The 26,328-nt window shown below is 33.5% G+C and overlaps 1 protein-coding gene across 2 annotated transcripts; it reads left to right on the plus strand.

Annotated features, from left to right (window-relative positions):
• Positions 1-1,005: 1,005 nt before the first annotated feature.
• Positions 1,006-26,322, plus strand: LOC117117176 (deoxynucleoside triphosphate triphosphohydrolase SAMHD1-like). 2 transcript variants are annotated; one of them, XM_033261394.1, is made up of 15 exons: positions 1,006-1,157; positions 3,761-3,827; positions 4,056-4,137; positions 4,504-4,664; positions 5,421-5,536; positions 6,281-6,351; positions 7,178-7,315; positions 8,282-8,500; positions 9,051-9,142; positions 10,066-10,122; positions 10,603-10,795; positions 11,550-11,636; positions 20,838-20,942; positions 21,381-21,515; positions 22,926-26,322. In XM_033261394.1, exons 1-15 carry the CDS (start codon positions 1,010-1,012, stop codon positions 23,019-23,021), a joined length of 1,767 nt encoding a protein of 588 aa, XP_033117285.1. In that variant the 5' UTR covers positions 1,006-1,009; the 3' UTR covers positions 23,022-26,322. The 2 variants fall into 2 exon arrangements, with proteins under 2 accessions (XP_033117285.1, XP_033117286.1); XM_033261395.1 differs by lacking the exon at positions 3,761-3,827 and having other exon boundaries at positions 1,021-1,157.
• The last annotated feature ends 6 nt before the right edge of the window (positions 26,323-26,328 follow it).

Here is a 26,328-nt window from a genome sequence, read left to right on the forward strand (position 1 = left end):
GATATTCAAGATATGAAATTAACAGATATGTAATTAAAACTACAAAATTTGTGAATGTTCCTGATATTTGTTGGTTTATTCGATCGCAATGTTAATGACCAAATATTCATTTTTTTTTTAACTATTAAGCTTTCTATTGGATGCACAAGATAGAGTACTATTAGTAGGTATTACCAACTTAGAAATCAGGATGCGGGCTGTCCGGATAGATTAGAATTTTATATCAAAATACATAACAAGCAATCTTCAGGGTTAATGGTCAAAATTGACAAGATTTTATTTATAAGAAGTAACACTTGCACTAGGCATCCAATGCCTATTCTAAGGATGGAAACAATTCTGGTTTGATGTTAAGTTTATTGCTCAAAAGGTGTAGAAATATAAATTTGAATGATTTTTTTCTTATTTTTGTGGCTGCTGTATAGTTGTTTTGATACAAAAAAAAGTGTCCCCTTAATAGGGGTGAGATTGTATTGATTTGACCATTTTGCAAACTCAAAAAGTGTCCCAGTCCCCTTAATAGGGTTTGGCTGTAGTGTTAAGAGACATATTGGCCCTCGTTTCACGGAAAAGTGTCCCCTTAATAGGGATCGGTCCCGATTATAGGGGTGTCCCGGAGGAGAGGGGTTCTACTGCATAAAACAGATAATAAATCCATCAAAGGCAATGGCGTGTAATAAGAAGATATAGAGCTTATGCCCCTTTATAACTTGTAAAGTTTTATATGCTATTAAATTATTTAATAATGTAGATTATAGATTAATATTGGTCATATTTATTTTCATTAATTATAGTATACGGTTATAGACTGAGAAATAAGGAATGCATGGGACCAAACAAGCCTGTTCATAAACTACAGAGGGCGAATGACGGTACATAGCAGTCACGCATGAGAGCATTTTGATCATCCAAATTAGGGAATCGCGTGTCATCGGTGTCATTCGTTTGTTGCGTGTGCTTGCTTTTTGCTGTCGTCCGCGGGAGTATTTGTGGTTTCAAAAAAGTCAAAATGCCTCCTCCAAGGAAACGGGCTAGGTCATCGGAATCGTCGAATAAAGCCGTACCATCCGTAGATAATTTCCGTAATTGGACTGTCAATGAAGTCCATACTTTCTTGTCTTCCAAAGGGCTGTGTGACGAAGCAAACTGTTTAAAACGTAAGACTCAAATCTGATCATTTTCATGTTGCTTGCTTCCTTACCTCCTGCTTCAATGGTTTGGGGGGGTTGCGTTCAGTAAGTAGGCCAAGCCCAAGGCCTATATAGTATAGGCTATACGCCTAGTCTAGAATGATAATGACTGGAAGCCTTTGTCTATGCAGGAAGGGTACAATGGATCTTCTCGTTGTGGATGTTAAATCATCGATCTGTCGTCCCAGAATGAAGCAGCCTATAAGACATAGAAAAAATTATAGAATCACAATTTAAAAAAAAAAAGTGATGAGGGAGGCCTTTTTTTTAATTTTTAATTGGAACAATATAATATTGCGTTTATTTTATCAATAAGGGAATGACTGTTTTTATTTGGCAAGAATATTGTAAATATTTTATAAAAACTGGTTTTATTTGATTTTTTAATATTTTTTTAAAGAAAATGTATTTCCAGTCAATTTTCTTTTTATTTCTGCATCAATATTTCCCATGTTTTTGACAGGATTTTTGGGCTGGAGTGATTTTTCCTATGTGCCCAAAGAACTAAGGCTAGACTTTTTATTCTTTGTTTCGTGAACTCGGAGGATGGCAGGAAAAAAATAAAAGAAAATTTTGTTTTCTTATTTAGCACATAAATGTAGTTTTGCCAAACACATCCAGATGGAGGAGAAAATGAAAATACCATTTTTTTACTGAATGTATTGCAGTGTAGTAATGGTATGGTTATGGCCTAGTTTAGACTACGTGGCTAAACCCGGCTCAACTCAACGGGTTTATCCACCTGCCAGTCTGAACTAGGTGGTTTAGTTCTATAATTTTGTGTGCCTTACTGTATTTATCATTTTTTTTATTATAATATTTATTTCCTCCATAAAAATATATATGTATACAATACAAGATTAAAACATTAAAATTGAAAGAAAAAGAAAATCTATTGAAACAAAGAGTATACAGATTGCTGGTAAGTGGGGAGGCGGGCATACCAAAAGAAACGGAGCTCCTGTACTATAAATGTTTGGGATCCACAAGCACTCATCAGCAAAACGTATGGTCAAACAAGAAAGTTATTTTATATGAACGATTCCTTAACAAATTTCTTAAATTAAAATTACCATTACGCACATATAAAGGAAGGAATTCCAACAATATTTCTATGACAAAAAGAATGAGCAAGTTCGTTGCATTGGGGATTTCTATTTACAAAGAGTAGGATATTCTTTTCTTACATTAAGGAATAATGATGAAGTCAAACATGTTAATAATTGGGCTGTTGAACAATTTAAAGAAAAAACACATATCGATGACTTTCCGACGTTTTTAAAGAGAAACAAAACCCAATTCAGCCATCCATTCCTCATAGGATATATATCCAATATCCCCAATCCTAATGGAAGAAGTCTGGCCAAAATATTACCTAGTGAAATCTCTCTGAATGCGTTCAATCCTGGCAATATCACATTCCATATAGGGGTTCCATACTGGGGACGCATACTCTAATATGGGAAGACATAGACTATTATACATGTAGTGAGTGAAAGTTTAGATCGGCCAGAGAAACGTTCAATAAAACCAAGTACTCGGTTGGCTTTATTACAAATTGATTGAATATGGAGATGCCATTTTAGGTTTGATTGAATAATAAGCCAAGGTAGTTATACTCACTCCTGCGTAGAATTTCAATATGATTAACTTCGTATGAAAATAGCAATGGGATTTGGCGCCGAGATATTGGAAGAAAAACGGACTTAGAAGGATTGATGACCATACCATTCTCATGACTCCATGTGGCAATATTATTCAATTCAGATTGCAGCTTGATGGCATCTTCATCAGAAGAAATGGACCTAAAAATAACAGTATCATCTGCATACATGAAAATTGAGGTGGGAGATGAAACAACATTTTGCAAATCACTAGTAAGCAGGATAAAAAGAAGCGGCCCCAGTATGGAACCCTGAGGGACACCGGATTGTACGATGCAAAAGGAAATCACAAATCCACATGTGAATTTGGCCAACAATCCCAATTGATTTAAGTTTGCTGAGCAAAGTAGCATGTGGAACTTTGTCGAAAGCCTTCGACCAATCAAGAAATATTGCATGGACATCAGGGGGGTGATTCACATCAATAATACTCACCCATTCGTGGTACACCCTGGTAAAAATTTGGAATAACCCATTCTAAAACCAACTTGACAAGGGGAAATTATGTTGTTTAGTCAAGCAAAACGAATATTTAGTTTTTAGCAAGGTATACCAAATTTCGCATTTGTGCCGTACAATGACATACTCGTACTGTACAAAAACAACTATATTTGCGTTGTTCTGTTGTGCAATGGGTTGAGCAGGGTACTGCTTGGAGGTATCTTCCAAAACAGATCTATGTATAATTTAGAAAAGTAAACTGCATTCACATCCGATTTGAACTGAAAATTTCAATCGATTTTCTGATCGCTAAATGTCAACGTCCCTATCCTTAGATACTAAAGATTTTAACTGATGAGTTCGGTAAGCCTTCCGATCCAAAAATTCAGATTTCGTATGAACGCAACTTAATTCCGCATGTCTCACCAATTAATTATTACATTTCTCTTTCAACAATTCATTTAGGTGAAGAAATTTCTGGCCAAAATTTATTAGACTTGAGTAAAAATGATCTCAAAGAAATTGGCATTACGTGAGTGTGTTTATAATTTATATATTGATTTTGATTATAAAAAATGTTTTTTCTTTAGCATAAGATTCAAGAATGACAAAACAATTTGATATTTTTTATGTTTAAAAATAATTTGTTTTCACTGAAAATGGTCAGCTATATTGGAATATATATTACTTATCAAATGTGGCTTTTAAATCCTCTATTTTAATGTTTCTATTTTTGTGCATATACCTTCTGGTGTATTAGGACTTTAGGAAAAAGACTTAACTTGCAAAAAATCCTACAAGAGATGCAAGCAAAAATTAAATCAAGAGGCGCTGATTACAAGGTGAGAGCCAGATATAAATATATATAACTGTATATATATATATACTAACTGTGAGCATTAAGCTGGTTCAATGGCACGGCCAATAAACTATCGCTTACATAATCATCTTGCCCACATCTTATCTGGTTTAATTGTAATTAATTCGCCCATTAACTTGTCACTGATTTTGTGGTCCAATCAACTAATTGTATTGTTAACTTGATTCTGATTGGTTAATACCATTATAATATTTAAATTTGCTACTTTTGCTCCTTTTATTATTTTCTTTTATACCATGTTACAAACACCATTACACAAGCTTATAAGGAGATGAGATTCTGCTATTGTGTAATAGATTTTTTATGAAAATTTGTTTAACATTTTTAGGTTTTCAATGACTCAATACATGGACACATACAGGTGCATCCACTGTGTATTAAAATCATGGACACGCTTCAGTTCCAGCGGCTACGGCAAATCAAACAGCTCGGATGTTGCTACTACGTTTTTCCAGGAGCTTCCCACAACCGCTTTGAACATTCTATAGGGTACGTCACTGTTTAATTTCTGTGGTGCATACTGACCAAATTTGTTGCCATCTCTACTAGTATGCATATGCTTGTATGTATTTAAAGAGTGATTAAAGGAAAGTTGCTTGGTTAGAATGAGAAATATTCCACTTAGCTGTAACACATTACATTTAATTAAGTGAAATTAATTTGCAATTAAGTTTAAATATACAAAATTAAATAGATAAATAAAAATGTAAAAAATAAAAGAATTTAATATAAAAATAAATTAAAATATGAAAAATAATAACAATAACAATAGATCAATTCATAAAGTGCAAAAATGTCCAGAAAAATTATGATTGAATTTGAAATAACTTTTGGATTATTGAATCACTAGCTTTACAGTTAGCTTTACATTTATACTTAATTTAACATGAGATCAAAATTTCATTTATTTCAACTTAAGATTTTGCTGTAGATTTTGTGCACTTTATCAATGGATTTATTGTTACTTTTATTTTTAATACTATTTATTTTTATATTTATTTATTTTTATTATTTAAAAATTTTTAAATTTCTTTATTTAACTTTTATTATTATTTTTACATCATTAAAACACCTTTGTTGTATGTCATATGAGAATCTCCCCCATTCTCATATGGCGTGCGTGGCGAGGTGTTTTTTCTCCATGTGGGAATAAAAATATTTACTTATCTTAAACAACAGTACGCTGTTACGGTAAATACTGTAATGCTTTCAACATTTAAATTGTCAAATGACTTGATTTTACAGAGTTTCACATCTTGCTGGCATGTTAGCAAGAACCTTGAAAGAGAGGCAACCAGAACTGAACATCACTCCACAAGATGTGCTGTGTGTTGAGATAGCTGGACTCTGCCATGACCTAGGTACAAGTTCTGGACAGTGGTAGCTTTAGATGACGTTAACCCTAGGACGGATTCACTCAACCATCACTTGTTCCACGTTCTCTGCACAACATAGATCCAGGCCAAACTTCCGTCCTAGAATTCAGTTGACAATAACCCAACCATTTATTTGACATCATTTTTTTTTTTGGTTCTACGTTTGTTGTGCATTTGAAAGCTCTAATTGAGAAAGTATTCAATAAACCAGCTTAGAATGGACATTTCGGAAATGTCAATCAAATTTAACAACTAACCAATCAGAACAGGGCAAGGAATATGTGCGTGTCTAAGAAGCACATGTGTTGTCCCACAAACGCAGCTGTTTGCGTATCTTTTGACTAATTTAACACTTTTGTTTTGTTTTGTGGAACCTTAGCAACAGTAGCCAAGGGGCAGGACTTAGCGGAAAGGTCCATTGTATATTGCAGGGGTGGGCAGAAATATGGGTCAGAGGGCCTGATTAATGCTCAGTCTTGGTAGTACTTTTGACAGATAATCGGTGCCGGGCCATGGAAAACACAAGGTTTTCTAACCAAAAGATGGTTGACAGGATGCACACATAGGGATTTTAATTTTTTCCCGCAGCTCACAACAAAATCAGATATTTTTTTTATTGTAGTATTATTGTTGTTATTTTTATTATACAATCATTATGCTAATAAAAAAGTTTTTTTGAATTATTTGATTTATTACACTACAGTAAATTTCTGCCGTTCTGTCCCTCAGGTCACGGGCCGTTTTCTCATGTGTTTGATGGAGTATTTATACCTTCGATTGATCCAAAGAGTAAATGGAAAGTGAGTAGTTTTTATTTATTTTTTTTGGTTGTGCAAAATATTGTTCTGAGAGCTAGTGTTGTTTCCGTATTTAAATATAGTAGTTAAGGTTCTGCATATTTAGTAGAATAACCAATTTTTTAATCTTTTAAGCTTCTGAATAAATCTACAAAATATCTCAATCTCACATAATTGCTTGCAGGAAATGGTACCCCCCTTCAACTAATCTAATGCAGAAAATTCCCCTTCTTTGGGATGCCACTAATAAGGGAACTTTTCAGGCAGAAATCAAGGGTTTTTTAAAACTATGGCCAACCCCTCTTGAGGGAGCTCTTTCCTTAATAGAGGTTCTACTGTTCATCATAATTTTACCTGAGAGCAGCTTAGCTCAGTCCGCATCAACTGGTCGTAGCCACTGCGCATGTATTAAACCGTGGACAAATCTAGGTCCCTGATTCAATTCCTATCGTTGCTCTCCTTGTGTTTTAGCTGGAGCCCTGGATTACAAGTTACGATAGCGCACCGTCTTTCGGATGAGACGGTTAAGCCGTTGATCCTGTGTGCACATTAAGGAACGCAGTACACTCTTTGGAAAAGAGTAGAGGATTGTCTCGGGTACTGCCCAATTCACCAACAGAAGGACCCCAATCGAAACAAGTTTTTAGAAATAGAGGGTTATCCTTTGTGTGATCCCACACAAAAAAAAAAAAACTCTATTCCTAATCCACCTATTAAGCCGGAAATCTAGGCTATTTTAAATCTGCGCCAACTATTGGAGGACTCTTCAGTAATAGGGATTTTACTGTACTCTCATAATTTTTTCTTTGTTTTCCTTTTCTTTTTTCAGCATGAAGAAGCTTCTGTAAAAATGTTTGATTATCTGATCAAAGAAAATAATTTAAAGGAGCAGTTTTATGCTCATGGCTTGAATGACGCAGACATGACGTTCATCAAGGAGCAGATTTATGGTCCTCTAGACAAAGAGGTAAGTTTATATTCTTGTGAGGAAAAAAATTAATTGAACACAGGATTGTAGGTATGTAAGGATTTTGTTATATGACCGATTACTTTTTTTTCATGAGATTGGTTCTGTCATGAAGTCTAGATTTGGCCGAATGCTTTGAGTGGCCGTGGAGCAGTTATGGAATTGTCCAATCTAGGAATAACCATGAAACTGTCATGAAAATGTTCAATGAGAAAAGATAATGGAAAATCCAGTTCGAATTGTCATGAAACTGTAGTGGAATCGCCAGTCATGGGTGAAGTTCAAAGCTGGAGTGAATAGGAATTGTCTTCACAACCAAAAACAATTCCCAAGCCCATAATAAGAAATTTTTAGAGCATTTTATGTTTATGTTTGTCTTGTAAAGGGATATGCCACTTAGAATTGTGATTAAATCTGAGGTTTGACATCTTGTTGGCCTTGGGCCTAAAACAAATAGAAAACAGAAAAAATTAAAATGAAGGGTCATTGAATTGTTAATATGGAATATCATGGAAAAGTATTGAAATGATCCAATCTGGAAAATCCATGAAACAGTCAAAATGAGTTTTAAGGCTGTGTTTCCGCAGCACTTGTAATTCCTCAAATAAATTTTCAGATAAATTATTTTGAAATGCCCTCCAAATATTTTATCCCGTCATGCAAAATTATGGATAACAGTGCAGTGTGTTCTACATCAAAACATCCGTTTTGTTGACCTAGCAGTTGACTCTTTTTTGTGCAAGAAGGATAGGCCTAGGCCTAGAAATGAAATCCTTTGGTACTATTTCACTCTGGGAAATGTACTTTGGGCCATTTCCACATTGAAAAATAACAAAATACCTGCTTTCCGATAATTTATCTGTTTGTAAGTATTGCGGAAACGCGGTCTAAATAACCATTCATTAATTTGTGTAAGTTTTTAAGAAGTGTGGACATTTTTACTAATTCCTTTTTTGGGGCTATTAGGATAAGAACAAGAAATACAAAGGTAGACCTGAAAACAAGCATTTTCTGTATGAGATCGTTGCCAACAAACGCAATGGTATCGACGTAGACAAGTGGGACTACTTTGCACGTGATTGTCACATGCTTGGAATTTCCAACAGCTTTGATTACAGTCGCTTCATGAAGTTTGCTAAAGTAATGAAGGTTGACGGAGAGTTTCAGATATGTACGCGCGATAAGGTAAGACATTCAGGGACAGTTTCAACTAGCAGGTCAGCCACCCCCGAGCTCCCCAAAATAGATGAAAAATTAATATTGGAAAAATAGATAGTTTCAGTGCACATCCAGGAATTTGAATTAGAGGAAGCCCAGCGAGGGACATTCACAGATGGATAGTGTAAACCACATAAGCCCCACCATAATATTCTTTTATTTTTCTCCAATTTTTTATAATTTGTAAAATTTAGGGGGTTCCAGTCTGGCAGGGTCCCTTTTGTGTCTGCCAATGTGCCTCTTCTCCAACCATAGTGGGGCTGTACTTCCATCTTTAAAACTCATTCCCTAGGCCCTGTTGTAGAATTCCTGGATCTGCCATTGATATTCTATGTCGAGTCTGCAGTGCAAACTGCTGCTTTACTGTATATCATATAATTTTTCATTGCAGTTGCTGTGGAAAGATGGCTTATAATTATATGATTAGGCTCAATCAGTACACCAAGAAAACCTTTCTTTTTTTTTAAAGTTATTATATAAATTTTTGTCTTAATGATATACCATTTATTTTTTCCAGGAGGTAGGAAATTTGTATGACATGTTTCATACAAGGAATTGTCTTCATCGAAGAGCGTACCAACACAAGGTTAACAAGATAATCGAAACAATGTAAGTTTATCATTGTCATTGCAAGGACAATTTGGTGCGGAACTAAAACTAATTAATAAAACTGACATTAAAAGAGTATAAACATTTTTGAAAGCCGGGTACACATCACGCGCAGCGGCCATCATCTGATGCGATTCCATAGAAATGCATGTGCATCCACATTTCTATAGGAGTTTTCGCTTCAACAAAATCGGTAGTTCAAACTGTTTCTACTTTTTGTTTGCAGTTCAGGAAGCACATTTTTTATCAACCGTGCTTAACTCTTAAGCCGACTTTCCACTAAGCGAATTTATTCATGTGAATCGAAAGCTTCATTCATGCGCATGTGCATTCGCATTTCTATAGGAGTTTTCACTTCAACAAAATCGGTAGTACGAACTGTTTCTGCTTTTTGCGAATCAAAAGAAATGCGCAGCTAATCAGAGTTCAGGAAGCGTTCTCTTATCAACCATGCTTCACTCTTAAGCCCTTTTTCCTCTAAGCAAATTTATTTGCGCTAATACATACATTGCTAATCAAAAACAGTTTTTAGCTGATGGAGTTTGACACAGCAAAATTAACTGGTTGATTATGTTTTCATATCAATAATCTTAACAACAATGTATGCACAAGCTAGATAATGCATTTGATTGCCACAAACGTGATAAGTGAAAAAAATATGATGCACTTGCGATAATAGTGAGCCTCACGTTTCACGTTTCTGAGGTAAAAAAATGTATCTGTGAACATCTTTAATAAATTTGCAGTAAACCAACATTTGTAATTAAAATTTTACATATAATTTAAATCTATTAAATATAGATATATAGTCCTGCAAACATGACAACTTCAAATCTATGTTTCTCAAAAAGTGAAAATTTCAAATTGAGTTGTTTTGCCACAGAAAAGTAAAATTTTCTAATAATTTTTATTTTGTTATTCAGGATTGTAGAAGCATTAGTTCTTGCCAATGATCATCTATTGATAACAGGCACAAATGGGTAAGATTTCTTAAATATGTTCCATACAAAACATTGTAAGCGATTAATAATTATGTGAAGTGGTCATAGGGATGGTCAGGGGCGGATCCAGAAATGTCCAAAAGGGGGGGCCGGAAGGGGGACCGAAAGTTGGGCCGATTGAGACAACAGTGTCGTAGGGGGTCCGGGGCATGCCCCCGCGAATTTTTTGTGTTCTAGACGCCCAAACATAACATTTGAGGCATTTTGGGCTATCATTTTTTTCTTTTTCTCTCTTTTTTTTCCCTTTTTTTTACCTCTCAAAAAGGGGGGCTGGGCCGGGCCCCCCCCCCAAATCCGCCCCTGATGGTAGAGGCTGTTAGTTATAATTGTGGTGTTTATGCAGTAGTGAAGTTGGTGGATTTAGTGTATATAAATTTACCTCTCAAATTACATTATGTGTACAGCATTAAATTATTTCCACCTGTTTTGTATTAACACATTATTATTTAACTGTTTCAGGAAAGAGTTAAAAATGTCTGAAGCTATCCACGACATGGTAGCATATACCAAGATGACGGATAACATTCTGTACGAGCTTCTGAATACAAAGGACCCTAAACTGCAGCAGTCACGTGATATCATCACCAATGTGCTGTCAAGAAAGTTGTATAAGTGCATCGGGCAGACCAGTCCCAAGGATGATAATCCACGTGTAAGCGTTGCTGACAATGTTATTCTCTGTCTTTTGAAGGTCAATTCCAATTAGAAAAAAACCTTATATGCTAGTTTTGGTATACTGTAGATAGAATAAATAAATCTAGTAGGAGTGTGTGGAGCAGCATGTGATTGGGAGTTGCATGTTTGTGTCCTTGTGCAAGTACTTTACTTACGTTTGTCTCTCCACCAAGGAATATAAATGGGTACCTGGTAGGATGGTATGGTGTTGAGTGTATGCATTGTGTGCGTAAAGCAGCATGACTAACCCAGCTAACAATATGACGTTATAAGAACATTATAATAACGTTACAGTTTGGTGATAAAAAACGTTATTTTGTAGAACCATATGTACGTACTTATAATCTCATTTCACAACATTACAACGTTATGTGAACGTTACGCTATGACATACCTAATCGCAACGTTAGTGAACATTATAAGAACATTTTGTGTTTGCTGGGAAGGATACTCCCTAGCTAGCAGAAAAAGTTGCACAACAATGTACCAGTTGGCCAACTCAGTATCCAGTGACCATAAAAATATCAACAATATGATTCCAGCACCTTCTATATTCTTCTTATTGGGAAAGGCGCTATATAAATTCAGATTGTAAGAAATAAAAAACAGACCCTTAAATAGGCTGGTAACAAATTTAATTTAAATTGGTACTGATGATTGTAGTGTAAAAATGATAATGATGATCACAAAATATAAATGAAGAATAACATTTTATAATTATATTTTTTCAGGCACTTATTCCTGAGATGAAAGAAGAGCTTGTAGGATTCCAGCAGGAAGAACTTGCCAAACTTAATTCTTCTGATTTGGTTATTCTTGTAAGTTATTGACAGTTTTCTAACGTAACTCAGCCATTCTGACCTTATTATTGACCATTATAATCTAACACAGCTTAATCCTTCAAGATGTGGTGAGCTCTCTTGCTACACTTTTCAAAGGATTTTTGTTGTTGTTGGGGCAAGGAAAAAGATTGTGACAAAGTTAAACACGTGATACGGTACACTGTACTCAGGGTCTCGCCAGCTCTACTTAAGCGTGGCGGTACCGCCACGCTTACCGCCACGCTTGAATGAAAAAACAGAATGGCCGCCACGTTTGGGAAAATAGGCAAAGATTGCAGCACACATAAAATGTTAGCGCCACGCTAAAAAAAAATATGTATAAGTTTTTATTCAAAATGTTACCACAATAAATACCCTAGTGTCGAACTGCAGGCAGCTCCACAATATCACCATGGGGACTGTAGGCCTACATGTTCAATCGCATACTGTGCAGGATCTCTTTGTAAGCTGCCTGTGCGTGCAGGTAGGTACCTGTGAACTCAAAAAGGTCAATATTGAAACACTTTATAATGATATACTACAAAAACAAAAAATTAAAATTAATTCCATACGTACCAGTACAAAGTAATAGAATGTGGTGACTAAGCATTATTTATAATTCAAACATATCATTGAAGACTAAATTGCCCTGCTTCATTGAAGTCTTTCTGACATATATAGAAAGGTAAACAAATGGTAACAACTATTGAACTGAACTAGGTCTGAAAATATTGGAATGAATGAAGAGGATTGTTGTTGTTGGGGCAAGAAAGAAGATTGTCAACATTGAAACATTTTATAACATTATAAATTTGATATACTACAAAAAAAACTAAATTAATCGATCACCTCCTCTTAATAAATTTAAACAGCTATTGAAGTGAAGTGGGTCTGGTATAAAGCATGTCAAAAATACAAAGACCTTCACAACAACCTTCACAACATCATACAATTTAGCCCTGGTACAAAGAGTGGTACCTAAATGATATATTGAAAATATATTCAAATGAATATCAAGGATTGTTGATGGAAAGTTTACTTCCCAATGATAATTGATCTGGTCAGGTGATTGTTGTTAATAGAACCATATAGAACACATCATTAGATATTTATAGGGCCTTGGTGGTTTCCTCATCTAAGTTATGTTTACAGTCATGAGACATCAGTATCTTAGGCATGTGATTTGGCCCTCACTTTCAGTGGAAAGGTCTGTCATTTTAGCCCTTAAGGGCCATATCCAGGCTTGCCATTGTTGGTGGGTGTGGGGGTGTCAATGGTGCTGTTTTGGAGAAGAAACAAAAATTAGTTATGCAAGTTTAAAGCAAGGCATTAACTGCGTCTGGCAGTCGTTGGTCGTCGCCCCATCAATTTTAATGCAAACTACGCGAAGAGTTTATATTTCTGCTGTGTAAGATCTTTGCTACAACCGACAACCAGCAGACGGCGCTATGATTCGTTTTAGCTTTAGCAGACTAGTATCTGATTGGTGTTGATACCTGATTCACACAAATCTGTTGATAGTATGTTTCTGTCATGTAAATCAGGTACAAGCCAATGACATTACAAAAGGCTGCATTAGGGGAAGATTTAGGGGGGGGGGCAGCCCACCCCTTTTAGAAGGAAAAGAAAAAAGAGAAAGAAAGAAAGAAAAAGATGATTGGGCAAAATGCCTCAGAGGTTATTATTGGGGGTGTAGAACAAAACATTTTGCGGGAAGGGGGGCGTGTCCCCGGACCCCCAGGGTAGCATTATCTCGATCAGTACCACTTCCGGTCTCCTTTCCAGCCCCACTTTTTGACATCTCTGGATCCGCCCTGATTTTAGCTGCAGTGCAATAACAGTTATTTTTGAGTACACAATAAAATTGATCAGTTTTTTGCCATACATACCAATACTATGTAATAAAATACGATGATTAAGCATTATTTATAATTCAATCAAAACAGGGTATCTTTGAACACTAAATCATCCTGCTTCAGTGAAGCCTTTCTGACATGTATGGAAAGGTAAATGGTAACAACAATTGAAGTGAACTCGGTCTTGATAATGTAAAGCCTGTCAAAAATGCAAAAACCAGAACAACATGGTACACATAAGTGAGCAAAAAAATCCTTGTACAAAGAGGGGTATCTAAATAAAAGAAACCTTCGCGGTTGGTTCGAACAGGTTGCTGGATAGCACTCTTGTAAAGATCAGAGCTGCAAATATTTGTAATTGAATCCAGTGTACACTAACAACTAAGTATTGAAATAATCATTGATAATTATTTATGATGGACCCTAGTCTGTTGTTTCGGGCTTTTTTTACCGATTTCAGTAGTGTGTTTAATATGTTACAGCCACACCTGATCATTATATTAATGGGAATGAATATTAATCCAAGATTAGACTTGTGGATTCAATGTTTTTTAACAAATAGACAACAACATGTTGTAAAACGTTGTCAAAATGTAATACAATTAGTACAGGTACACTTTAAGGGTGCTTCCTTTCTCCTCTTTTGTTTTCAATATTTACGAGCAATTGTATATTATCCAAGAAATGTTACGATTATTAAATATGCCGGCGACATGGTGACCTGCGGTTATCTTAATAACGACCTGGTCGTGTACGATAATGAAATTTTGCTGCACAAAAATGTTGATTTTTGTACTTTTTTACTGTAGTGCAGGGTTAGAATTTTGTGGACATGTATTTTATAACATTAGGAATATTTTAGTATGCATATTTTTAAGTAACTGTCAAATTTTAAATTACCCATTTTACCTGTTTATTGCACTTAACTAAATTTTATATATCTATACATATCGTTCAATGTTCAAACAGCATTTTTTAACAATTTTGTGATAGTGTCTGCATGACAAACGTCTGAAATCATAAACTTTGAAGGCTGATTTCTAAAATACTTTTCTTTAACCTGACAATATTACCAAAAAATGTATATAATACACTTGAACAATGTTTAATATACTTTGTCAAAGAGAAAAAAGTGTGTATTCTGTAGATTTCAATTGCTTTTGAAAAGTTTTTTTTTAAAAAAGATTGTACTTCCTCATACATAGAACAATGTAAAGTATTTATGCCTAAATATGGCCAAAAGATCTGAGGCTTTCACGTGACTTCGCTGTTGAGGTAAGCTGTTTATCTATTTACAGTAATTCTACTGACTCTGTCTACAAGTATGCATAGAGTATATGTCATGATATTTTATATTTAAATATACAGTTTGTTGTTACAATTTAGTGTTTGCATTGACTATGAAAATAATTTAGGCCTTACGGGTCACATGCAGGTGCATATGTGTGTGCATTCACCATCAATTAATAAATAAAAAAATTATTGACTAAAACAAGGAAAGTGAAAAATGGGAAAGAGGGTGGGGGGGGGGGTGCCCTCTTTGCGAAACCAATGATAAACTGCCTGCAATTTTTTTTTCTGTACGAAACATTTGCATGAAACTCCACTCGGCCTGTCTCAGATTGACTTGACTCAAGTTTGATACAATACCAAGTTAAAAATATTAGAAAGAAGAGCAGACACTTAGCAAAGTAGCGATGCTTGAGTATTATTGTCTTTTCTAAATGCCTATCTATGGTAGGCTTATGAAGTCTTCCCGATTTATAGGGTGTACGTCTGTAACTATGCTTCTTGTAGGCCTACTGTACGTTATTAATGTTAGTTCGATACTATTTACAACAGTAGCAATATCAACAGGTAGTAACCCCTTCTATTGTATAACATGTAGTGCAGTAGTAGATAGGGTCTATAAAATGCTGAGAAAATGAGGCTAACCTAGGCCTAACAAGACCGAGTTAGGTCCTACCTAGGCCCCTCCCTAGAGCATTTTAATGCAATTAATATTAAATAAGATAATAATAATAATAATAATAATAATAATAATAATAACAATAATAATAATAATAAAAGATACAAGTCAACTTTCTTCTTAATAACAATAATAATGGATTAAATGTATCATAACTCGCGGGAGGGTGGTCGTTCCATCAGTTTTAATGCAAACTACGGGAAGAGTTTATATTTCTGCTATAAGCTCTTTGCTACAACCGACAACCAGCAGATTTCACCATATATTCGTTTTAGCTTTAGCAGACTAGCAGTTGATTGGCTTGATTCACACTAATCTGTTGATAGTATGTTTCTGTCATGTAAATCAGGTACAAGCTAAACGGCTGCATTGGGATCAATTTTCAGGGGCGGATTTAGTGGGGTGGGTTAGGGTTAGGGAAATAGAATACGATGATTTAGCATTATTTATAATTTAATCAAAACAGGATATCTTTGAACACTAAATTCATCCTGCTTGAGTAAAGCCTTTCTGACATGTATGGAAAGGTAAACAAACAGTAACAACAATTGAAGTGAACTCGGTCTTGATAATGTAAAGCATGTCAAAAATACAAAAACCAGAACAACATGGTACACATAAGTGAGCAAAACAAATCCTACTACAAAGAGGGGTAATAAAAGAAACCTTTTGTGGTAGGTTCGAACAGGTTGCTGGATTTCCATACGTAGCACTCTTGTAAAGATCAGATCTGCAAATATTTGTGTACGCTAACAACTAAGTGTTGAAATAATCGTTGATAATTATTTATAGTTGAACACCTTGATAGACCCTGCCTGGTCTATTGTTTGGGCTCTTTTTGGCCGATTTCAGTAGTGCGTTTAGTACGTTACCGCCACACCTGATCGTTATTAAAAAAATAATGGGAATGAATGTTAATCCAAGATTAGCCTTGTGGATTCAATGTTTTTTAACAAATAGACAATCAACATGTTAAAGTAGGAAAAACGTCAAAATGTAATACAATTAGTAAAGGTATACCTCAAGGATGCGTCCTTTCACCTCTTTTGTTTTCAATATTTACGAGCGATTGTATTAGTTATTCCAGGAATTTTAAGATTATTAAGTATGCCAGCGACATGGTGACCTGTGGTTATCTTAATAACGACCTGGTTGTGTACGAAAATAAAATTTTGCTGCACAAAAATGTTGATTTTTGTACTTTTTTACCATAGTGCAGTTTTAGAATTTTGTGGACATGTATTTGATAACATTAGGAATATTTTAGTATGCATATTTTAAAGTAACTGTCAAATTTTAAATTACCCATTTTACCTGTTTATTGCAGTCAACTAAATTTTATATATCTATACATATCGTTCAATGTTAAAACAGCATTTTTTAACAATTTTGTGATAGTGTCTGCGTGACAAATGTCTGAACAGTGAAATCATAAACTTTGAAGGCTGATTTCTCAAATACTTTTCTTTAACCTGACAATATTACCAAAAAATATATATAATACACTTGAACAATGTTTAATATACTTTGTCAAACAGAAAAGTGTGTGCATTCTGTAGATTTCAATTGCTTTTGAAAAGTTTTTTGTTCAAAAATATTGTACTTCCTCATACATAGAACAATGTATTAGTACATATGCCTAAATATGGCCAAAAGATATGAGGCTTTCACATGACTTCGCTGTTCAGGCAAGCTGTTTATCTATTTACAGTAATTCTACTGACTGTCTACAATTATGCATAGAGTATATGTCATGATATTTTATATTTAAATATACAGTTTGTTGTTACAACTTAGTGTTTGCATTGACTATGAAAATATTTTAGGCCTTAAGGGTCACATGCAGGTGCATATGTGTGTTCATTTACCCTCAAGAATATTAATAAATAAACAAATAATTGACTAACAAGCAAAGTGAAAAATGGGAGGGGGAGTGCCCTCTTTGCGAAACCAATGATAAACAGCCTGTGATTTTGCATGAAAACATTTGCATGAAACTCCACTCGGGCCGTCTCAGATTGACTTGACTCAAGTTTGATACAATACCAAGTTAAAAATATTAGAAAGAAGAGCAGACACTTAGCGAAGTTGCGATGCTCGATTATTATTGTCTTTTCTAAATGTCTATCTACGGTAGGCTTATAAAATCTTACCGATTTATAGGATGTACGTCTGTAACTATGCTTCTTGTAATCCTACGTTATTAATGTTAGTTCGATACTATCTACGACAGTAGCAATATTAACAGGTAGTACCCCCTTCTGTTGTATAACATGTAGTACTGTAGTAGATAGGGACTATAAAATGCTGAGAAAATGAGGCTAACCTAGGCCTAACAAAGACTAGGTTAGGTCCTACCTAGGCCCTTCCCTAGAGCCTTTTAATGCAATTAATATTAAATAAAATAATAATAATAATAATAATAAAAAATAATAATAATAATACAAGATACAAGTCAACTTTCTTCTTAATAACAATAATAATGGATTAAATATATCATAACTCGCAGGAGGGTGGTCGTTCCATCAATTTTAATGCAAACTACGGGAAGCGTTTATATTTCTGCTATAAGGTCTTTGCTACAACCGACAACCAGCAGACGGCACCATAAATTCGTTTTAGCTTTAGCAGACTAGCAGCTGATTGGTTTGATTCACACAAATCTGTTGAAAGTACGTTTCTGTCATGTAAATCAGGTACAAGCCAATAACATTAAATGGCTGCATTGGGATCAATTTTCAGGGGCGGATTTAGTGGGGTGGGTTAGGGAAATAGAGTACGATGATTTAGCATTATTTATAATTTAATCAAAACAGGATATCTTTGAACACCAAATCATCCTGCTTCAGTAAAGCCTTTCTGACATGTATGGAAAGGTAAACAAACAGTAACAACAATTGAAGGGAACTCGGTCTTGATAATGTAAAGTCAAAAATACAAAAACCAGAACAACATGGTACACATAAATGAGCAAAACAAATCCTACTACAAAGAGGGGTATCTAAATAAAAGAATCCTTTTGTGGTTGGTTCGAACAGGTTGCTGGATTTCCATACGTAGCACTCTTGTAAAGATCAGCACTGCAAATATTTGTGTACACTAACAACTAAATGTTGAAATAATCGTTGATAATTATTTATAGTTGAACACCTTGATAGACCCTGGTCTATTGTTCGGGCTCTTTTTGGCCGATTTCAGTAGTGCGTTTAGTACGTTACCGCCACACCTGATCGTTATTAAAAAAATAATGGGAATGAATGTTAATCCAAGATTAGCCTTGTGGATTCAATGTTTTTTAACAAATAGACAATCAACATGTTAAAGTAGGAAAAACGTCAAAATGTAATACAATTAGTAAAGGTATACCTCAAGGATGCGTCCTTTCTCCTCTTTTGTTTTCAATATTTACGAGCGATTGTATTAGTTATTCCAGGAATTTTAAGATTATTAAGTATGCCGGCGACATGGTGACCTGTGGTTATCTTAATAACGACCTGGTCATGTACGAAAATGAAATTTTGCTGCACAAAAATGTTGATTTTTGTACTTTTTTACCATAGTGCAGGGTTAGAATTCTGTGAACATGTACAGTATTTGATAACATTAGGAATATTTTAGTATGCGTATTTTAAAGTAACTGTCAAATTTTAAATTACCCATTTTACCTGTTTATTGCACTCAACTAAATTTTATATATCTATACATATCGTTCAATGTTCAAACAGCATTTTTTAACAATTTTGTGATAGTGTCTGCGTGACAAACGTCTGAACAGTGAAATCATAAACTTTGAAGGCTGATTTCTCAAATACTTTTCTTTAACCTGACATTATTACCAAAAAATGTATATAATACACTTGAACAATGTTTAATATACTTTGTCAAACAGAAAAGTGTGTGCATTCTGTAGATTTCAATCGCTTTTGAAAAGTTTTTTTTTCAAAAAGATTGTACTTCCTCATACATAGAACAATGTAAAGTACATATGCCTAAATATGGCCAAAAGATATGAGACTTTCACGCGACTTCGCTGTTGAGGCAAGCTGTTTATCTATTCACAGTAATTCTATTGACTCTGTCTACAAGTATGCATAGAGTATATGTCATGATATTTTATATTTAAATATACAGTTTGTTGTTACAACTTAGTGTTTGCATTGACTATGAAGATATTTTAGGCCTTAAGGGTCACATCCAGATGCATATGAGTGTGCATTCACCCTCAAGAATATTAATAAATTAAAAAATTATTGACTAACAAGGAAAGTGAAAAATGAGAGGTGGGGGGAGGGGGTGCCCTCTTTGCGAAACCAAGGATAAACTGCCTGTGATTTTTTTCCCCATACGAAACATTTGCCGGAAACTCCACTCGGGCCTCGGGGATTGACTTGACTCAAGTTTGATACAATACCAAGTTAAAAATATTAGAAAGAAAAGCGGACACTTAGCAAAGTCGCGACGCTCGAGTATTATTGTCCTTTCTAAATGTCTATCTACGATAGGCTTATGAAATCTTTCAGATTTATAGGATGTACGTCTGTAACTATGCTTCTTGTAGGCCTACTGTACGTTATTAATGTTAAGTTCGATACTATTTACAACAGTAGCAATATCAACAGGTAGTACCCCCTTCTATTGTATAACATGTAGTACAGTAGTAGATAGGGACTATAAAATGCTGAGAAAATGAGGCTAACCTAGGCCTAACAAGGACTGAGTTAGGTCCTACCTAGGCCCCTCCCTAGAGCCTTGTAATGCAATTAATATTAAATTAGATAATAATAATAATAATAATAATACAAGATACAAGTCAACTTTCTTCTTAATAACAATGTTAATGAATTAAATGTATCATTCCGGGATTAATTAACTCTGCCTAAGCCTTGCAATGTAACAAATAGAACCACTATTTACTTAATAACATCCAGAAACAGAAGTCAACTGGTAAATTTACCAGTCATTGATGGCCAAATGTAGTCCTACTCTTGCAAGAGATGTCAAAGCTCAAGTAAGTAAATAGGCCTGTAATTAATAAGGCCTGTACTTGATTATCTGAAACCTAGGCCTAATTATAAAAATTAACATTTTCACAGTAATGTAAGTATTTAGTTGAAATAATAATAGCATAGTAACATCTATGTATTTTTAAAAATCAGACAACGAGATACTGTATGAAGTTATAGTAGCCTGGTAGGCCTACAATACTTTAAACTTGTTGTAGACGTTTGTCTTTTGTTGACCGCCAGAATTCTGCAGTGTGATATTTTCGAGTCCTGTCAGTCGAGACGACCCAAGTGGAGTTTGATGGAAATGTCGCGTACAGAAAAAAAATCGCAAACTGTCAACTGACTTAAATTTGTTTCTCTTTTTTAGGTTGTAGATTTAAATTATGGCATGGGGAGTGCCAATCCTATAGACTTTGTGCGGTTTTACTCAAAGTATGATCCTGAGCAGGCAACTATGGTTCGCAAAAGTGAGGTATGTCTTCTTTATTTAAATTCAATGGCATATTGGGGGGGGGGGGGGGGTGGGGCTCGATGAATTGTGTGGCGCTAGCTTGCAAAATAAGGTAATATGATTTTTATCTACTTGAGCACGATTTTTTTTTCTTCGAACTTTTTCAGTGAGGGCCACATGCCCTCCTTTAGATACTTCAGTATTCAAATTAAATGTACCTTTTGGATAAAACATTGAACATAAAGATTCAATATTTTAATTATTATTAATTATTATAAATTGTTTGGTCATCATCATCATAATTATCCTCAGCATACATCATATTATTATTAATTTTATTTATATATAATTTTAAGAGCAAAATAGTGTACTGTAAAATATAGTTATTTTAAAAGGTGGATAGCATAGTCATGTATTTCACACTGTTTGATTTTTCTTTTGTCTTTGTATATTTTCTAGGTGTCTAATATGTTACCAGAGAAATTTTCAGAGCAGCAGATTCGTGTTTACTGCAAGTTGCGGGATAAGGAGAGCATTGACCAGGCAACGCATTGTTTCGTCCAATGGTGTGAAAGCAAGAAATATAAACCTAAGGTACAGTTTGTTTGTATGATGGTTTTATATCTGTACCCTATGTGAGGTTTAACAAAATCTTACATATAAACTGTCCTGCAGTAATGCTGTAACTATATAAATAAGTTTTAAATGAATCTGAGAAATAATCTGTGAGTGTGAAAAAATAAGTGCTCCAAAATGGATACAAAATCAGGAACTTCTGCTGTCTATGCAGATGCTTTTAACCAACTAGGCCATTGTGGCTTTGTTATGAATTGAAATCCGATTAAAGCAATTCTTCACACTTATGTGCATGTGTAGTAGACAGCACCAGTCCTTGATGCATGGTAAATAACAGAGATCAATATAATATATATATAGTGTACAAATTTAGTTAATTATTTAAAAAAAATAAAAACAAATGTATTGCATTTAATAGTCATACAGAAAAACAATTTATTTGATCTATCAAAATATATAATTTATTTATCAAAATAAACTATCGATATTTGTTGTTATGATGAATTTCTTTATATTTTATCTTATTTATTCTAACAAAGAATAATTGTGATGTAACAATAGTAGGTGCTTTGCATTTTAAGTTTTGTATAAATATTTTCTTGTTCAGGTTCATTTTTCTTTTATCGAATCAAAATTATACTAGGACTAGTTCTAGTACTATACTAGTACTATACAAAATATATATGAATTATCAATGAATAATTTATGTACAGTAAAATAAACAATGCATTAAAACACCCAATAAAATATAACTAATAGAATTATCAAATCAAAAATTAGTCATTTAGAAAAATATATAGGGCCTATTTTGTCTGTCAAAAAAGTTGAATAAAGATTTAGTTGTTAGAAAAATTATGAAAAAATAATTATAATAAAAAGATAAAAATAAAAATGTATTGCATTATATAGTGATTTAAGAAAATACAAGAATTTTTTAATCTATCAAATTTAGTTATCAAAATAAGAAATCAATATTTAGACCTCTTTACAATTAAAAAAAAAGAAAAAAAAAAGGAAGAAATTTAAAATCAATAATAATAAAAAAGATAAAATTGACTCACTTTAACAAAGAGATTTGCCCAGGTCTAATCCTACCTATTTTAGCTTTATCTGAAATCAACCAACCATTAACATCTCTAGGTTTTTCCCAAAAAGTGTGTTAAACCCATTTTTATTCAGGTATTTTTATCATAGCTTAAGTAGTTTATTCTGTTTATCTACACACAATAGAGAGAAAACTCAAACATTCAGTGATTGATGATCCTAATGCGGTATTTTATTTCCGCATTTTTTTCCAGTAAGATTTAACAAATGAATAGTTTAAAGATGTAAAGAATAAACTATATATAGGAGAAATATATCAAATTGAAATAAGTCTATCTTAATATTACTCAAACCTCAAAAACTATTATCAATTTTTTTTTAAAGTTTGGAAATGTAGAACCGGAGATGACACCTTTTAAGCCAGAGCCAAGACCGCAAGCAAAGCAGAATGGAAGAAGCCGGACAAGGCTATCGCTATAAGCCCAATACTCGTGTGAAATAGTAGGGTTTATAGAATAGAAGGAGCAGTACAAGACCTTTTCTTTAAGGCGCAATGCTGGCTTATATAATGTTAGTTCAGACCAAAGCCAGGCATTCACCCCGCTTAACGATCGGTACAGTCACCACCGGAGATGACACCTTTTAAGCCATAGCCAAGACTGCAAGCAATGCAGAATGGAAGAAGCCGGACAAGGCTATCGCTATAAGGCCAATACTCATGTGAAATAGTAGGGTCTATAGAAGGAGCCATACAAGACCTTTTTTTTAAGGCGCAATGCTGGCTAGTTCAGACTAAATCCAGGCATTCACCCCACCTAACGATCGGTGCAGTCACCACCGACAATCAGCAGACAGCGTTGCGCCGTCCAGCGCTCCAGGCAGTCGGCCGACAGTCGTACGACGGAGTTAGTTCCCGGCTTTATACAATATTTGTCAATGAACAACATAATAAATATTGACCGAGTTCACTACTACCCTGGTTATAAATATAAACATTTTTGTATTTTATCTATTTATTCTAACAAAGAATAATCATGGCATAACAATAGTAGGATCCTTTGCAGTTTAAGCATTTTGTGATATTATAATCAATCTTAATTTAGATATTGGCTACTATTTGTTTTAAAACCTAGAAAAAAAAGTAAAAATTGGGCAATTATTTTGAGGTTTTTAATTTTCTGGAATTATAATTCTGATTATAAATACTTTAAGAATTGCAATTTTGAGGATTTTAATTTTAATTATTTTTATGTTGAAGTTAGTAATTTTGAATTGTAAGGGTTTGGTTTTAGATAAATTAATTGTTTGTCCATTGTTTACAAGCAGATTTTTCCAGGGAATACCTCTGCATGATTATACAAGGCGTAGAATTGTATTCTCACATAAAAAAAACTTAAAATTTATCGTTCGTACACTTGTCAAAATAGTGTTGGTAGCGTTTTTCACTTACCTTTCAACAGCTTTTTTTAATAGGTTCTGGGGAATATCTCTGCATGTTATACTAGAACTAGAATTGAATTCTCACATTGAAAAAACTAACAAAAAAAAAATAAATTTATTGTTTGTACACTTGCAAAAATAAATGTCAAATGCAATACCATATCTAGAATTACATTTGAATTCTTTGGTCAAATAGTTATGCATTTTTTTGATTTATTAAAAAACCCAAATGTGTATAGACACACAAATTCAGGTTCGCAATAATATATTTAAAAAAAATATTATATGAGTAATATTTTAGACCTGCGACAAACATAGATATTTTACTGTATCTTATTTTAATTCATTTTAGCTGAGTTTATTACCCTTAAAATGACTCAGAAAGCTCAGCTGGAAAACAGAGAAGGCTTACCCACAAGGAATTTTAATGAAAGGGTTTGTTGGGAATAATAAGGGATGAGTTGTACTGATACATTCTAGAATGGAAGAAGCCGGACAAGGTTATGCTATAAGGCCAATACTCATGTGAAATAATATAGAAGGAGCTGTACAAGGCATTTCCTTTAAGGTGCATTGCAGGCTTATATAATGCAAAAATGAACAGTATAGAAGAAGCTATACTTGGCTATCATTATAAGGCTAATGCAGGCTTATACAACACTTGTCAATGAACAACGAAGTGAAAATGGATCAAGTTTCCTATTATCCTGGTTGTTTATCTGAAAATTTTTCTATTTTATCTTATTTATTTTAACAATGAATAATCATGGCGTAACAGTAGTCAGTGCTTTGCAGTTTAAGCATTTGTGATGTTATAATCAAAACGTGATGATGGTTTGTGGATTTGAGAAATAATTATTTATTATTAATAATTAATCCATTTGAATAGATTATGCTAATCTAGTATGATTACAGTATAACGAATCATTTAACTTAATTATATTTGATGATTTGTATAAATATTTTCTTGCTCAAGTTCATTTTTTTTAATTGAATCAAAATTATGAGTCCTAATCATGAGGTTAGTGAGTGTATATGCAGTAATTATATCTAGACTTTTGATAACAAAATTGGTTTTAAAAAAAAGTAATTTGAGTAATGATTAATGTAGGGCTAAAGCATTCTTAATTTAATTCTTAATTTAAGATATTGACTAGTTTGTGGTGGTAAAACCTAGAAAAAAAAAAACTCAAAATTTTGGCATTTATTTTGAGGCTTTTAATTTCTTATTTGATTTGATTATAATAATTTTAAGAATTGCAATTTTAAGGATTGTAATTTTAATTTATTTTTGTTGAAGTTAGTATTTTTGAATGTTAGGGTTTGGTCTTTAAATATGTGAAATTTGTAAATAATACTTTTCACTATTTCTCTCTTTCTGTTACTGTTCCATTAGACGTGTTTATTACTAAAAGGCCTACTTGCCAGTCATAATATCATGATACTTTTGGAAAATATTTCTAAATTTTAATGAAAAAGTGTTTTTAAATGTTATTCTTCTATCTGATCAGAGGTAATAATCCAGAATGGTTATGCATAGAATGGATGCGTCGTCAGGGTGATGTATATACAAAGCATCATTATCATAAATTGATTGATTACATACAATGGATCTTTTAATAATGTGTAAGAGGTCCATGGTAATGTTATTTTTTTGTTAGCTCATAGCCCAGCTGGCCGACCCTCTCTAAAATTTTAAAATTTAAAAGTGAAGACAAAAAGAAAGATTTTTTAAAATTCTGTGAGTAATTTTGAAGGCTGAACTATTGTAAGGGTTTTGTTTTTATCTTTTGATAACAAAATTGGTTAAAAAAAATAAGTAATTTGAGTAATGATTAATGTAGGGCTAAAGCATTCTTAATTTAATTCTTAATTTGAGATATTGACTAGTTTGTGGTGGTAAAACCTAGAAAAAAAAAAACTCAAAATTTTGGCATTTATTTTGAGGCTTTTAATTTCGTATTTGATTTGATTATAATAATTTTAAGAATTGCAATTTTAAGGATTGTAATTTTAATTATTTTTGTTGAAGTTAGTATTTTTGAATGTTAGGGTTTGGTCTTTAAATATGTAAACTTTGTAAATAATACTTTTCACTATTTCTCTCTTTCTGTTACTGTTCCATTAGATGTGTTTATTACTAAATAGGCCTACTTGCCAGTCATAATAGGCCTATCAGGATACTTTTGGAAAATATTTCTAAATTTTAATGAAAAAGTGTTTTTCAATGTTATTCTTCTGTCTGATCAGAGGTAATAATCCAGAATGGTTATGCTTAGAATGGATGCGTCATCAGGGTGATGTATATACAAAGCATCATTATCATAAATTGATAGACTACATACCA

The sequence above is a fragment of the Anneissia japonica genome, unplaced genomic scaffold, assembly GCF_011630105.1.
Source record: "Anneissia japonica isolate Jap-2015-1 unplaced genomic scaffold, ASM1163010v1 scaffold287835_len3118868_cov185, whole genome shotgun sequence".
NCBI classification, from domain to species: domain Eukaryota; kingdom Metazoa; phylum Echinodermata; class Crinoidea; order Comatulida; family Comatulidae; genus Anneissia; species Anneissia japonica.

Excerpts from the sequence above, each read along its gene's own strand:
- LOC117117176 (XM_033261394.1), top strand. The coding sequence starts at position 1,010 with ATGCCTCCTCCAAGGAAACGGGCTAGGTCATCGGAATCGTCGAATAAA. Across the intron at positions 7,316-8,281 it reads ATGGTCCTCTAGACAAAGAG|GATAAGAACAAGAAATACAA; the intron begins GTAAGTTTATAT and ends TGGGGCTATTAG. Across the intron at positions 8,501-9,050 it reads AGATATGTACGCGCGATAAG|GAGGTAGGAAATTTGTATGA; the intron begins GTAAGACATTCA and ends TATTTTTTCCAG.